Source organism: Protopterus annectens, chromosome 2.part0 (assembly GCF_019279795.1).
Source record: "Protopterus annectens isolate FY-2018-M chromosome 2.part0, PAN1.0, whole genome shotgun sequence".
Taxonomy (NCBI): Eukaryota; Metazoa; Chordata; order Ceratodontiformes; family Protopteridae; genus Protopterus; species Protopterus annectens.
Genome location: NC_056728.1, coordinates 75,076,804 through 75,092,372, shown reverse-complemented (window position 1 = coordinate 75,092,372; position 15,569 = coordinate 75,076,804). Strand labels below are relative to the sequence as shown.

The 15,569-nt window shown below is 35.7% G+C and overlaps 1 protein-coding gene across 2 annotated transcripts in view; it reads right to left on the bottom strand.

Annotated features, from left to right (window-relative positions):
* Nucleotides 1-15,569, bottom strand: part of OBSL1 (obscurin like cytoskeletal adaptor 1) — a 1,518,259-nt gene that overhangs the window by 167,919 nt on the left and 1,334,771 nt on the right. For both annotated transcript variants that reach the window (XM_044060562.1, XM_044060561.1), the window contains exon 19: nt 15,112-15,224. In XM_044060562.1, coding sequence (XP_043916497.1) covers nt 15,112-15,224 — 113 coding nt within the window. The remainder of the gene's footprint in view (nt 1-15,111; nt 15,225-15,569) is intronic.

Sequence of the window (15,569 nt, the reverse complement as noted above, 5' to 3'; positions counted from 1 at the left end):
TTGAAATATTGAAAGTTAATATTGTAAAATTAGTACTGCAATGTGATTGGTTTGTTTAATGCCAGTAAGAGTACAATTATCTGCTCATTTGGACAGAGAAGAAAGATTGGGAACATTACTCACCTAAGCCCAAGGCACTTCTTGTCTCTGTGTAGTTTCTTTTAGAAAATAAAAATGTGCCGATTCACACACGTTAGTTTGCTGTTAATATTTCTAATGTAGGGAGCAACACTTTTTTTGAAAAAAGTAAAGCCTTCTGTGAAAAAACATCACACTTTGTTCATCTTTCTGTAGAGTGCAGTGTAATTTGTACAGAAACATCAATGAGGAATCAGTTAGAGAGATGAATATTTTAGCTGTACCAAACAGCTTTCTGTCTTCCAAGTAAATTCCTTTGCTGATAACCCAGGTCTAGTAAGTGAACCTGCAGACATCAGTTTAGTTTAAAATATTGACACAACTCAAAGTATGTTAAAATACTGACAAAACACAATGCATTTTTTAGGATATACCCCCTGCAAATATATAGCTGCATGTGACTGATATGTCTCAGACTATGCTAATGCATGATACAGTTAAATCTCACATTGAGGCAATTTGATTTACTATGGATTCCCAAAATAATGATGCAAACTTACCTGATCTGTTTAACCAGTAGGCAAAACTTACTAATTCATCTTGATCAGAGAAAAAATGTTCTACAACAGGGTTTAAAATGTGTAGGTAAAGCCTTGTAAAAAAAAGCCTGCCCTTTTACAGCAGTGTATTAAGCTACCATAAAGCAGGAACTCAAAAAAGCAAACAGCCACCATTTTTATGCTCTCTATATGCAGTTTTACTTTTAATAAAAAAGTTAACTTAAAAGAAAAATAAAAATAAAATCAATTCAATTAACAATAGTATCTGCAATAGTAGTTACAAGAACTAGTTGTTTTACTTTAAGCTTGCTAATCCTGGTTTTAAGAGGGAGTGGGCACACCTGCCAATCTTTTCTCAAGAATTCAGATCCAAAGGGGCTTTTGAACACACATTATTTGAAAAATAAAAGAACAAATTGAACCAAATGACCCTTGAATGTCTGTGCTGAAGTAAGACAAAAAAATCTAAGATAGCACATCCAGGGAGAATCCCATATGGATAACATGAAACACTCACACAATGAAGGAAGTCACCAATAAGCCACTTTATTAAAAACCAAATAGCTCAACACAAAAAATGTTAAACAGAAATGCTTTTGCCCTTAGGAAATCTTATGAAACTGACTTTATCAGAACATAACAAAAAGCAGAGCCTATGAAATTTAAAAGCTATGTGTTGAAAACATGCGATTCCACTGAACCAATAAAATATCAATTAAGTCAGGTTTGTACTTTGCTTTAAAGTATATGTGAAGTAATTTTCATCAAATTTTAAACCAAAAACTAAATAAATGAATATGATTAAACCATCTAGCCATCCTTGAAAAACAACTCAAATCAACATAAAATATGGATAAATCATTATGACATTTATACATTTCTAAATTCATAAATTATGTACCACCTAAATTAAAAAAAGAAACAGTAAACAGAAATAATGAAACTTTTTTGATAAACTGAGAAAGAGTCCTAGAGACTTGAATGCTTTGTACTATTTCATATTAAAGTGTGTGTTCTATATTAGAGATGGGTGGACCTTTGGTTTATTTTGGTTTTATTTCTAGTTTTTACTGTTGGGGTCCATTGGACTACCTTGCTGTTTTTTTCTCAAATATATTTTTATTGAATTTTACAAACTTTTCAAACATACAAAGGAAAAACTGTAAGTTATTACAGGAAGCAGTAAAGTGTATATATATATATATATATATATATATATATATATATATATATATATATATATATATATATATATATATAACAGTTAGTACAAAAACTATGCATTTATAAAACAGCAGTTATCTTACAGGGAAACCTACATCTTAGAGAATAATATAAGCAGTAAAGACCCCCAATAACCTATTACAGTCAAAGTCTAGAGATACAAATGGAAAGTGGCTTGGAAGGAGGAGTATATGACTGTCTTAAGAAGAAAGAAAAGCGGTAAGGAGGGTATATCCATATAAACCAACTATTTACACCATGTACAACTATTTATACCATATTTACAACATATTTACACTATGGATGCCAGAGGATAACAAAATAATATAACAAAATACGTTGTAAAATCAAAAGTTACAGTGTGATGATAACAATGTCTAATGATTATAGGGCCAGATATGATACCAATGGAGGATTTCCTGGAATGTCATGTTAGTGACCCACATTTTGGAAGATTATTTAGTTATGGATTAGGTCAAAAAAGGCTACACCAGTAATTCTGAAAATATTATTTTTTCTTTTTGTTATTATTGCATAACTTATGTGCAGATATATATTTGATTGCCATTGATGTAAAGTTTTCCCAAGCTATTGCTGAGGGATTGACCCAATTCTTGGCTATAAAATATTTAAGAAGAGCGCAGGTTGTAACATAGATGTGGCAATGGATACCCTTAAGAAATTTAGGAATTATATTTAGAATCATGGTTTGCCAAGAAAATGTGTTTTTTTCATATCCCATTTTTTCCATCTGAGTTCTGAGAGAACACCGTTTGTAAATATTCTTACACCTCCAAAAGATGTGAAGTATATCTACATGTGGGAGGGACTAGAACGGACAGGTTAAGTTTTTATTGTATCCGAATTTCAGTAAGACTGCTGGAGTATAGTAGGAATTGCTGTTTATCATAAGTTGAGTGTAAATTAGGTTTTTGAAGGGGGTTAGATTCAGGGTATTATTGATTGCTTCGCACTTAGACTCCGAAGAGATTTCTCCTTGTATGCCATCCCAATATTTGGAAAATATTAGTGAATGATTATATTTAATGCTTGACACAAGTTTATAGGTATTCAAAATCATTTTGTTCCGTAGGGAAAGTGATTTAATGATAGACTGTAATACTGTAATGTCTTGCTCCTTCACTCTATAGCAAGAGAATTTTTGTTTTATAAGTGAGCTAATTTGTCTTAAGATAGGATCATATTTGTTAGGAGCACCTAATGAGGCTCTGACCTTAGCAACATTTTTAGAGTTATAAAAGTGCCAAACTATGGCTTTCTTAATAACAGGGAAGTTTGTTAGATCGATCATTTTATTATTGATTTTTAAGTTAGGGTTTAGGTGAATAGGTTGGAGAATGGGAACAATACTGTGTAAATTTAAGGAGGTCATCAGAGTTTGAAAAATGTGAATTTTGTTCTTTAGTGTAGGCAAGATCTTGAACTTGAAGTCACCATCAGGTGCTAGAAAAGGGACAGCATATGGACTGAATTTTAACGAATATATATATATTTGCACCAGATTTTGATCCAGGTTGGGTACCAAGATTCAGCAGAGGGATCATAGCAGGCTAGTTGAATTAGATGGCTAGCATTAATGATGTGGTAATATAAATTAAAGTCCGGGAGACTTAAACCGCCTTTGGTCTTTGGGGTAATTAGTTTCCTGTATGATATTCTGGTTGATTTAGGGAACCATAAAAACTTTGAGATTGTGGCTTCCATTTTTCTAAAAAAAATTTTTGTAACAATTAAGAAAATGGAGTTAAGATGAAAAAAGATTCTAGGCAAAATATTAATTTTAATGATAGCAGATTTTGATCACAAAGAAAGATTGATGTTTTTCCATCTAGTTAGATTGTTATTTATCTGATCCCAGACTCTATATAAGTTTGCTTTTATTAGTTCTTGATGAGGGTGTGTGAAATTTATTCCTAGGTATTTGAGTGTATATTTGAGAGGAATGTCAGACAGGGGGAAGTAATATTCTAAATGATTTGAAGGGTTTAATGGAAAAATAGATGATTTTGCAGGGTTTAATTTATAATTAACATCCTCAGCAAACAGATTAATAGAATTTCGGATTTTATGAAGATCGGTGTTGGGAAGCTCAAAATAGATGTTTAGGTCATCTGCAAATGCAGAATAATTTATATCAATGTTGAAGACTTTTGGGATATGGTGATAAGTCTTTTGTTTAACCCAGAGAAGGAAAGGTTCAAGATATAAATTGAAAAGATAAGGTGAGAGTGGGTAGTCCTGCCTAGTGCCATTGGTAATTTTAATAGGGTGTGATAAGTTTTATTTATATACAGGGAAGTAGAGGCATTGTTATAATGCATCTTAATAGTGTTGATAATATGATCAGGAAAGTTAAAGAATTTCATGGTTAGGTAAAGGAAGTTTAGGTCAACATTATCAAAGGCTTTGGTAGCATCTAGCGTGAGTCCATAACGCGGGTGGTTATCACTTTTTAGAAACAGCATTAATGTGTTGAAGGTAAGAGTATTGTCACACAGCTGCCTCTGTTTCATAAATCCCAACTGTTCAGAAGAAATGAATGTAGCTATAACTTTCTGAATTCTATTAGCGAAAATGGTAGATAAGATTTTGATGTCAACATTGATAAGGGCAATGGGCCTATAGCAGATAGGGTTGGACTTGTCAGAGTTCGGTTTTGGGATGAATATTGTTTTCAAATTGTTCATATACTTATCAGTAATCCCTTTAGAGATGATATAATTATACATGGCAAGGAGAGTTTTAGAAAGGTGACGACTAAAAGTTTTATAAAATTCTCCTGTAAAACCATCAGGTCCTGGCGCCTTATTTGGTTTAAGTTTTTTAATAGCTAGCATTATTTCATTCAGTGTTATGGGGCTGTTTAGAAGGGTGTTTTGCGCAGAGGATAATTTTGGAACAGATAGCTCATTTAGGAATTTTTTCTGCATTTCATTTGGGGTCTATTTTTTGGGATTATAGGTTACAGTAAAGATATTTATAAATGAGTTATCTTCATTACTGTATAAGTTTTTCCCTTTGTATTTTATTTCATTAGTATAGTTTGGTCCCTCTTTGATGTTTATAAGTCTAGCTAGTGTTCTGGAGGGGGTTTGGGCTCATTCCGAATATCTGTGAAGGAGTTTGAGTTCTACCAAGGATTGATTTTGTAAGTGAAAGGAGTAAATTTTTTTTGTATCTCATGTAGTTTCTTTTCCAGTTCAGGATAAAAATCCTTTTGTAGTTGTGCTCATTGTTGAGGTTATTGATATACAATTTCTCTTTTTTTTTTATAAGAAGATGATTTTTGTACGAGTATTCCTCTGATGACCGCTTTGGCCATAGCCCATTGGATATCTAAGGGGATGGTGGATAAACAAGATTCTGCATCAAATTGTTTCAGATAATCATTAATTTCCTGCAGAACATCTTCTTTTTTAAGAATGTTACTGTTTAGTGGCCAAGTGGGGCTACAACCATTGCGATTCAGGTGATAAGTGGGATTAATACAAAGTGAGACATTTAAGTGGTCGGATATAGCTCTAGCCTCAAGGGCAAAGTTTGCAATTTTGTTTGAAAAGATATCAGAGACCAAAAAATAATCAATTCTGGACCAGACTTTGTGTGAAGCCGAATAAAACGTGAACTTATTTAGCTCTCTGTCATGGTCAAATATTAAAAAAAGGGTCAACTAAGTTGAAGCTATTTATCAAATCCTGAATAGATGCAGTTACTTGCAAGGGCTGTTTCCTGTTTTTATTTGAACTATCATTCAAGGGATCCATGAGTGCATTCCAATCACCACTAATAATGAAAAAATGATTAGGAAATTGAAGTAGCAGGTTATGTATTTCATAGAAGAATAAATGCTGGTTTGTACAAGGGCTATATAGGTTTAAGAAAAGTAAAGGGGATTTTACCTGAGGGTATGAGCAGGAAAATAAACACCATCTACCATTCGGGTCAAATTTAGTATTTAGCACTTCTCCAGGAAAGGATTTTTTAATTATTATTACAGTGCCTTTTGATGCAAGACTATTCCCTGCTGATATCACAAGTTTAATCCAATTTCTTTTTGTAATATTATCCCATTGAACATTTGTCATATGGGTCTCCTGTAAAAAGACAATGTTAGATTTATCCTGAAAAATCAGGTGCATAACTAGTTTCTTTTTATTGATTTCTTGAAGCCCATTTACATTCCAGGAATTCACACTAATCATCATAATTTAGATTCAAAACATAGATATATGCTAGAATAAACTAAGAAAAAAGCCCTACTAGGGACGGTTCCATTAGTAAACACACTTTTTATATATAACAGAAAGTGTAATGTGGTAGTAAATCGTATTCTGTCATCCATGCTCCTTACCATAAACCCCGTGCCTAACCACCAGTCTCCCTGAGTCATTTTTGAATAAGTTCTAAATAGATATAGGTGATCTGTTTTTAAATATTTTCCCTTATGAAGAATAATACAAGAACAGAGCAGGGAGACATAAAAACTAACATTAATAGTCCAAGCGCCAACAAACATTGGACAACTACACCACCATTCCCAAGAATGTTAAGGAATATTGAAAAAACATATGTACATAGAATGGACAGTTAAAGGCAAAGTGACGTTCAAGTTAGGAGTTAAAGGAGATAATAAAACAATACCACCATAAGAACATAATACATACGGTTGGTTTGTCTTTTGGCTTTTCTCGGTTAGGGGTCACCACAGCGGAACTCCGGTCCGCTAATGATTGGCAGTAGATTTTCACGAACACCGAAGTGCCAGCTCGACATCCAACCTTCAACAAAGGCACGCCCATTTACGCATGTCTTTTGAAAGCCACCCAACCATGGGGAGGACATACATATGGCATTTTTAAAATTATTGACTTTGAAAATTTCCATGTAAATAGGCAAGTGAGATTGGAGTAATATAGACAATAAAAGTTACTAAGTAATTGAAACCAACACAATTCATAACCAGAGCTATTAATAACCATTACAGAAGATAGTAACACAGGTTCTAATTATAACTGGCATAGCAGTAAGTACTATAATATCCTAATAATATGATTTGGTCTCCTGTCTGGAGAAGGGACAGTCAACTTAGATAAGCTCTAATTAAGCATACTGCTATAAAGGGAGGTTAACGAAGGGGGTAATTATAACAGGAAAAAAGTACAGGTTAAATATATGCGTCAACAAACAGAATAGCTCTGAGCAAATGTAAATACATTTTTTACCTATCTAGATATCTAACTGGGTTTACTAAATATGCATTACACACAGAATTATATAACAATAGGATTAGAGAAGGAAAGACAAAAACAAGAGCATTAACTGACAACCTAAGCAGTTAATTGGATTTTCACTGAATGCAGTTCTCAGTAAACTACATACCTCTCATATCATCACTAACCAGTTGAATTAAATAACTGTAAGAAAAAAAAAACAGTTTAGCAAGCCTTTTAAAAAAGCAAGCAAGTTTTAGTGAGCCAGCTAATTAAACCAAGCACAAGTATACAGCATATCATGCTCACTAGTTCTGTAGATCCACCTTCATTGAGAGAAGAAACAAAACATCCATATCCTGCACTTTCAGTATAGAATTAAACATCATGATTTATGAATCGTAATTGAATCATGGTGAAAGTAGTCAAAATGCTAATTTGTGTTTCCATGCAACAACAGTTAGATTTCAACACTTGAAAACATATTTTCAGTAAAGGTAGCTCAGCTGTGGAGCAGACTAATACTAAACAGGCAATTGTCTTTAGCTGTCTTTGAATAACTTTTGACAATTGCATAGGCTTTTTATTTTACTCACACAGTCTGAGTTTGTATCTAAAACCCTTTCACAATGCGCACGCAAACACACACCTAAATAGAACACCAAATGTGAGCACATACAATATTGTTTTTGAAAAACTGAAAGGCACAGAAAGGCATGTCTGAAGTATAGCATTGTAATTCTGCAACTTGACCAGCAGATGGCAGCTACTATACAGTTTGAGATGAAAGACTTCTGACAAACTGATGTAATTGTATTGCTAGAAAAAACCTATATTGTAATATATTCATTACTTAAACATAAGATTAGGCTGCTAAATTACCCCGACCAGAGTCCTTTATAGTCCATTTAATTACCGCCATCCTGAAGTGTCCTGAAAGTGTTGTTTTAGATCCATTTCTTCTTCCCTAAGCTCTAATTCGTGATATTAGCATTCCCAGTAATGCACTACTTCTTCTGTTGTGATCTCTGACCTCATGACATCATCGACTGACGTTTCTGTTGCATTCTGGGTAATGAAATGTTGAAATGGCCCTGGGAGCTTAGGGAACCCTCGTGGAGTGCTACATAAGGCCTCAACAGGCCACAGGAAGCATCGTGCACTGATACAAGTGAGCCAACATATTACTGAAGAGCTAGAAAGGAAAATAAAAAAGCCAGGACATCCAGATGATGGTAAAAACAAGCTGGGAAGATGACAGGGTAAGTTAAATTCAGTTAGTGTTAGAAAGCCAGCAGAGATAGGTTTTTGTAGCTATATTCATCTTGGTTATACTATTTGTTAGTCTTAACAGTAATTCATAGCTTTTAAGCATATACTGTATTATCTTGGTTATATTATTTTACTAGCTTTAACAGTATAGCTAGTTAAGCTGGTGGTTCCTTGAAAGCTTGCATAAATACGTTTTTTGCTTCATCTGCAGAGTGTATTAGGAATTTCTGATCCCCATAGCTGAAGGAGGGGATGGCTGGGTATTTCATCTGGAAGCGTAATTTTTTTGATTAACAAAGCACAAAAAGGAGCTAGAGCTTGTCGTTGAGCCTTAATGGGCTGGGGTAAATCCTGTGCTATTGTAATCATGTGACCTCACCATGAAATGTTACTTTTTTTTTTTTTGCAGCCATGAGGAGTGTGGTAACATGCGCAGCATTTAGTAGCCTTGCATAAATCTGCCTAGGAACACCCTCATCTTGTGATCTTCGTAATGCTCTATGAGCTCTTTCAATAATGATTTCTTTAGCTAAGATTTTATTTTCAGTAATGTGTTCAAAAATCTCAGTTAGTATGACTGGTAGTTGGACTTGGTCAAACTTTTCAGGAATGCCACATATTAGAATGTTGTTTCTCCTACTGCGTGCTTCTAAGTCTATTATTTTTTGCTGTAAGTAACTAATAATTTTGTCATTTTTATTTACCTTGGTTTGTAAATCTTGTATTTGCTTTGAATTCTCCTCAGTTTTATTGTCAATAAGATTAATTCTGGATGTAATTTGGTCTAGATTAGAACCAAATGAATTTAATTTGTCTGAGGATAATTTGAAATCTTCATGCAAGGGCTGTAATGCTGTTTTAAGGTCATCTAGTGAAAGAATAGTCTCACCTTTTGATTTAGCAGCTCCTTTGTTTGAATCTTGTGTTGATTTATTTATTCTCTGCCTCTTAGCTGTTACATCTTTTTCAGGTGACATTAGAGAAGAGAGTTTGGTTTTAGAAGTCATAGCATCCATAGATGCTTGTTGGTTAGCCATCACAGGGTGAATTATAGTGTAGGTTTAGACCACAAGGAAGTGACTTAAAGATTCTTCTTTAACTTTTCTTGTTTAGAACTCAGAACTCAGTCCTCCAGAGAAAAGGAAGCCACCATGTGGCTGCGGCCTTCAGCCAGTCACTAGAGGTAAGCACTTGCAGAAAAAAATGATAACATTTTACTTTTTAGACCAAAATGTTGCTATAGGTCTTTTCCATGAAGTGCAGTTTAGAAGAAATACTCCTTTCCTGTTCAATATGGTGCCAGATGCAGGTTTTTTTGAGTGGATAGATTTAGTTGATACAGGAGTAGCAGAAAGTGTGTGTTCAGTGCTCGGCGGCCATCTTGAACTCTACCTTGTTGATTTTATTTTTTGCATCAATTAGTTTTAGTACCTTCAGCCAAAAATGCATTGTAGTACAAGTGGCAAGGACTGTTTGAGGCCCTAGAAGAGTCAAGAGCAAATGTACCACATAAATGTTTTTCAGTCATGAAAAGAAGGTGAGGCAAACCTAGTCAGTCTGGTGGCCAAGGAAAGAAATGACAAAAAGGAAAATTGGCTGCTATCCATACTGGAGGTGGTAGTGGGGCAGGTGAGATCTTAGCCAAGCCCCAAAATAGAAAGTAAAGAAATTCTTACTCTGCAATAAATATATAGTTCTCCATCAGCAAAGAAGAACTGATTTAATTAAACTTCATATAGGGCCAGTCTACATCAAAAAGTTATTCTTAAGCCTTACTTGGATAGTTGAAGAAAATGTTAGAGCTGCAGGATCATTGAGGAGTCTAGTGAGTGTAATAGCCCCACAGTTTGTGACCAAGTCCAATGGAATCATTAGGTTCTGCCCTGATTTTTGGAAGCTCATTAACGCATCTAATTTAACAGATCTCCATGCTAAATGTGGATAAACTAAATAGCCAGCAATGAAGCACAAGTCTTACATAGTTTTTTATACCTATTTATTCCAGTAATATTTTTATACACTATAGTTTCATTTACATTTGCATTTAACATATTAATATAATAGTCATAGTTTATATCATATAAAGTTCCACTTTTGTATACTGGTTATTCTCATGATGTACATTAATCCATAAATATCTGAATAGTGTCATTATCAGGACACACCAGCATTTTAACAGAACAGGTATCTTTTGAAACAACAATGTGGTACAGAGGGATTAAACCCTTACTCTGCATCATACAACACGTGTTGGAGGAGTGGCATGGGAGCTGGAGGGGCTAGATGGAGACAGGCCAATGTTCTCTCACTCATTCTGGGAGGGAGGGAGGCAGGCAGACTAGTCTCACTGTAATAAGCAGTGCATGAACCCAGCAAGATCAGTGCTATATAAACACAAGGTGTAGGGTGTTTTTTCTGACCTCTGGATATTTGCTGGGCCTAAAATGGCCCTGAACCTAAGGCTGCTGTGAGGGGACACAAATTAAGGCACACTACTTACAAACAATATGTTCTAGTACCAGTGTCCTCAGTCCCATCACTGGCACTGGGGTAACTAGACCCAGTGAATGAGGACAGGAGATGGTGACAGCTGTGAGGAAGAAACAAGGTAACTTTTCTGTACAGAATCACACAACAGAGATAAAAGTGCTTCAGGGAGAAAAACTCCAACCAAATAAAAGTAAAGAAGCACCAGCTTCTTTACTTTTATTTTCTGTACAGAATGACAACACAGTAGTAATGATAATTCAGTTACCATGAACAAGCACTGCCATTAGGCACTAGATGCAATGCATCATGGGATGCATACAGTCTTAAAAGGCTATGCTACACAATCATCTTAAAGTGGCAATAGCTATAATACATATTTATAATGTATACGGACTCTAGTAGCAGGTCTACTTATGAGATCTCCCCTGCCCCCTCCAACCAAAGAGAAATCCCTCATTGCAATAAAAAAGTACAATGTGTGTATAAAAGAATGCATACCTGCATGAAACAATCTAGACTGACTGAGTCAAACATATGCACCATTCACAAATTATCCAGTATTTAACATACTTGACAGAAACATCACCAGCAAACTATTCTACAAAGAATAATTTGCCAGGTCACTTTTCTGACAAAATGACTGTCACAGAGCTGGGAATGAAATGGTACATTAACTGCCCTACCTCTCAAGATCAAACAATGAACAAAGGAGCTGGGAATGGAACTTGTTGAAGGAAATTTATTTGGCAAACAATTATACAGCATTACCAAGCTCAGGAACAGTCATGCTTATTGTTTCAGTTAGACTTTACACAAAATGTCATTACACATTGTGGATGGTAACCTGCACCCTTGTCTCAGATATTGGATTCTGTTAACACTTCTGAAAGAGCAGGAACACTCCTAGTGCATGTTGCTGTTGTTGTATCTTTCGGCTTTTCCCGGTTAGGGGTCGCTACAGCGGAACTCCAGTCCGCTAATGATTGGCAGTAGATTTTTACGTACTGAGTTGCCAGCCCTGACGTACAACCTTCAACGAGGGTACGCCCACTCACGCATGTCTCCACACAGAAGACGCTTTAGCTGAGAATCGAACAGGACAACATCTTACTGTGAGGCGACAATGCTACCGCAGCACCATCACTGCAGTCTGTATGTAAACCTGATTATTCTCAGTTCAAGCACTTTATTTTTCTAGAACCCTGCATTCAGTTTGAAGCTCATCAGAAACTATTTGAAAATGACTCCTGCCTTGTGAATTTAGTTTAAATCTGGATATTATTTACTGGCTCACTCCTTCTCCATGTGAGAGTCAAAGCAGCCATTTTAAACAGGATTCTGTACTACTAGCATATGAACATTCAGTGGAATGTTGCTAGGCTCAAATCTCCATGGACAGATGTGATCATTTCAAATCATAACCATACCAAATTTCAAGAAAAGTTTTTGTTTCTTTGATGCCTACAGAATTTGATATTATGATTTGACATGAAGTGAGCTTCTGACTTACCCTGCTTAGGGGAGGAACAAAATATCTAATCACCTAGATGACCACACATGTGGAGTGGCTTTGGAATGTCAAGCAACAAGTTCATAAAATCTCTCTTACTTGCTCATTTACTTTATTATTTGTGCAATCCTCTCCCACACCCTTGATGATCATGCATTCTGGGGTCTACCTTGGGTAATTCTAGTGTATACCTACGCACTTACCATACCAGATGGTACTGTTAAGTAGAAATAAATATAAAGAAAGCATCAACAAAAAGGGCATCTCTAAGTTTGTGCTCACCTCTAGCACAGTCTCTCATTTTTAAACTAATGTTTGGAAATAATCCCCTTTTCAGTACTTAGATGCACTGCCTGTTAATGCAGATCTCAGCAGGCCAAAACCAAGTAAATGCAGAAAAGCTAAGCATATAATCTACAATTACATAGTCCTACACAAAACATAAAAATAAATCTGAGGCTATTCCTCCTCCTCAAATAATTTGGATTTATTTATCTATTTATTTATTTATTTTTTAAGATAAGCACTTTTGTCTGAAGACTTTTTCGGAGCTAAGAATGGATAGTTTCAATGTTCAAAAGTATATACTTTGTAACATAGCCTCTAGGTATAGGTAGTTTCACAGTAGCCCACAGGAGGGGGTGGGGTTGACTGGGGACTGGCTTGAGCCAAACTGCCACAGCAAAACAGTGGACAGATGGAAACAGTCTCAGACCTAGGCAAAATAAACAGCATAACCTGCATAATGGATGTAGGTTAGTATGCAGAATCTGTAGTCAGACCTAGGTGAAATAAACAGCATAGCCTGCGAATGATGTGGGTTGGTGCACAGAATCTGTAATGAGACCTAGGTGAAATAAGTAGCATAGCCTGCTAATGGATGTGGGTTGGTACACAGAATCTGAAGTCAGGCCTAGGTGAAGTAAACAGCATAGCCTGCTAATGATGTGGGTTGGTACACAGAATCTGTAATCAGACCTAGGTGAAATAAACAGCATAGCTTGCTAATGGATGTGGGTCGGTACACAGAATCTGGATAGTGAAAGCAGGATAGGGACAAATACTCCTACTACATTAGTCCCTGTAGATACAGATGTTTTGTTAATAACAGCCCTTTGATGGGGTTTTCTCTCCTAGAACTGCCTTCAAGAGAAACAACTGAATTTTTCAAGGCTGTATTACTTCTATAAGACTGAGTTTATGAAGCAATGTATTATGGTAGTCTTCAAGATTGGAAACCTTATTTTCATATTGACGTTTCATGTTTTTTCAATTAACTTCTTATATCAGCAATACATACCCATTGGCATAGTGTATCTTAAGGTACGTAAAGTTGCAAGCTCCTCCTTTAAAGCAGGTAATAGGGGAATCCTGGATTCAGAATGCTAACCTGTGGTATACTAGAGGACTGAAATTCTAACTTACAGAAACTCTTTTGTCAATTAGATGCTCTTCCCCTTTGCATGTACAGTATCTCACAGTCTTTATGCAGTCAGTCAGTGCAGATGTCATTTTGTTAAATCTTGTCATCTGGACAGAAGAGGGGAAAGCAAGGAGTGCTTGACATTTTATCCATCCTTCATGCTAATGGTAGTCTTCTTGATTTTAGCCATAATTAATGCCTACAATCCACTTGTTAGCAAGATACACCAAAGTCCTCCCAAGGAAGTGCATTTCCCTAACAAGTACAAAACATTCACAAGAGACAGAAACATTTGGGATCACCACTTAAACTTAACAGATACCACTCCCAAGGCTCAGCCTCACAAAGCTCCTGTATAGTATGCTATGATTAAACAAGCCCCATTTCTCAAAGGTGGATCCATTTAGTGGCGTACATACACTCTAACCTTATGATAAACAGTAAAGAAAAATGACTCATTTAGTGGAGTACACACACTCTAACCTTGTGATAAACAGTAAAGAAAAATGTTTAACCACACTGTTGGGAGGATGTACAAGGAAGGTAGAAGCCATTATCTTTGGAGTAGAGCTCAGCAGCATGCAATCATAACTCCCTCTTCTCACAACACCTAAACTAAGATTTTTCTTTCCCTGGATTACTGAAATGTTTCCATTTCTGATGCTATATTGCCATGTAGTGTACTTTTTTTCTTTTTTTGCAGATTTTGTAAACTGCTTATCTCTTTAAAATCATAGCTAGATGCCAAACCCCTATTTAAGAACTAGATAAAGTAGGGAAGTTATCGTCATTGTCTTGGCCAAATTACCCCTACTACTATCACTACTAATATAACCTCCTATGCCTAATGGGATTAACCCATTCAAATAAAGTTAAATAAGTGAGGAGGAAATGCTTTTAGAAAAAAGAAAAAGATGTGTGAAAATGAGAATCATGATGTAAATGTGCATGTAGAGCCATCATTAGCTGTTGGGTTACTGTCTGCAAAACCCCGATCTGCCACCCCCTCCTGAAAAAAAGAAATTACATTCTTCTTTCAGTAATTGTAGCAAATTACTTGCTGGATTCATTCTTAACCTCACATGAATCACCAAAGCCATAGTGCATCAGCCCTGACTGCAAACGCCATACTGGTATTCACTGTGCTACGGCTGAAGGCATCCACAGATCGCATCCCATGTGACGTTGCACTCAAGCAGCTGGTGCTTCACTCCATTTGAGCTATACTACTGTGTGCAAAAATAATTCATAAGGCTATACCTTCAAATGCACTGCTGATTTACACAGGCATGCTCATTTTCATTAGTGCATGTTTGTCCTTACCTTGTACCACTTGACATCGGCAATCTGTCTGGAGACTTCGACTTCAAATGCTGCTCCAATGCTCTCGGGGACAGAAACATTGTTTAGCTCTTTCAGGAATGTTATAGGTGGTTCTGGGAAAAGAAAAGGAAATAAATATCACTCCTGATCTAACTTTTGCAGATAGTAGATTACTAGTTTTGTCTCTGTTTCATAATGAAATTGTGTAGTACTAAGGGATTAGGGTGAGCATTCATACAGACATTAAACTTCTAGTTTAAATATCACAGAGTGTGTTTTCAGTAAGTAGGGTGATGTCCCTGTATTTACATATGTGCCTACTTCATAAATACATACAACTGCCAACTACACAACATACATCATTCATTTTAACTTTATTTTTTAATTAGCCTTCAGTATGTATGTGGCAATAATGCACACAAGTTGCTGTTCATGTGCAATGAAATCTATTTGGCAAG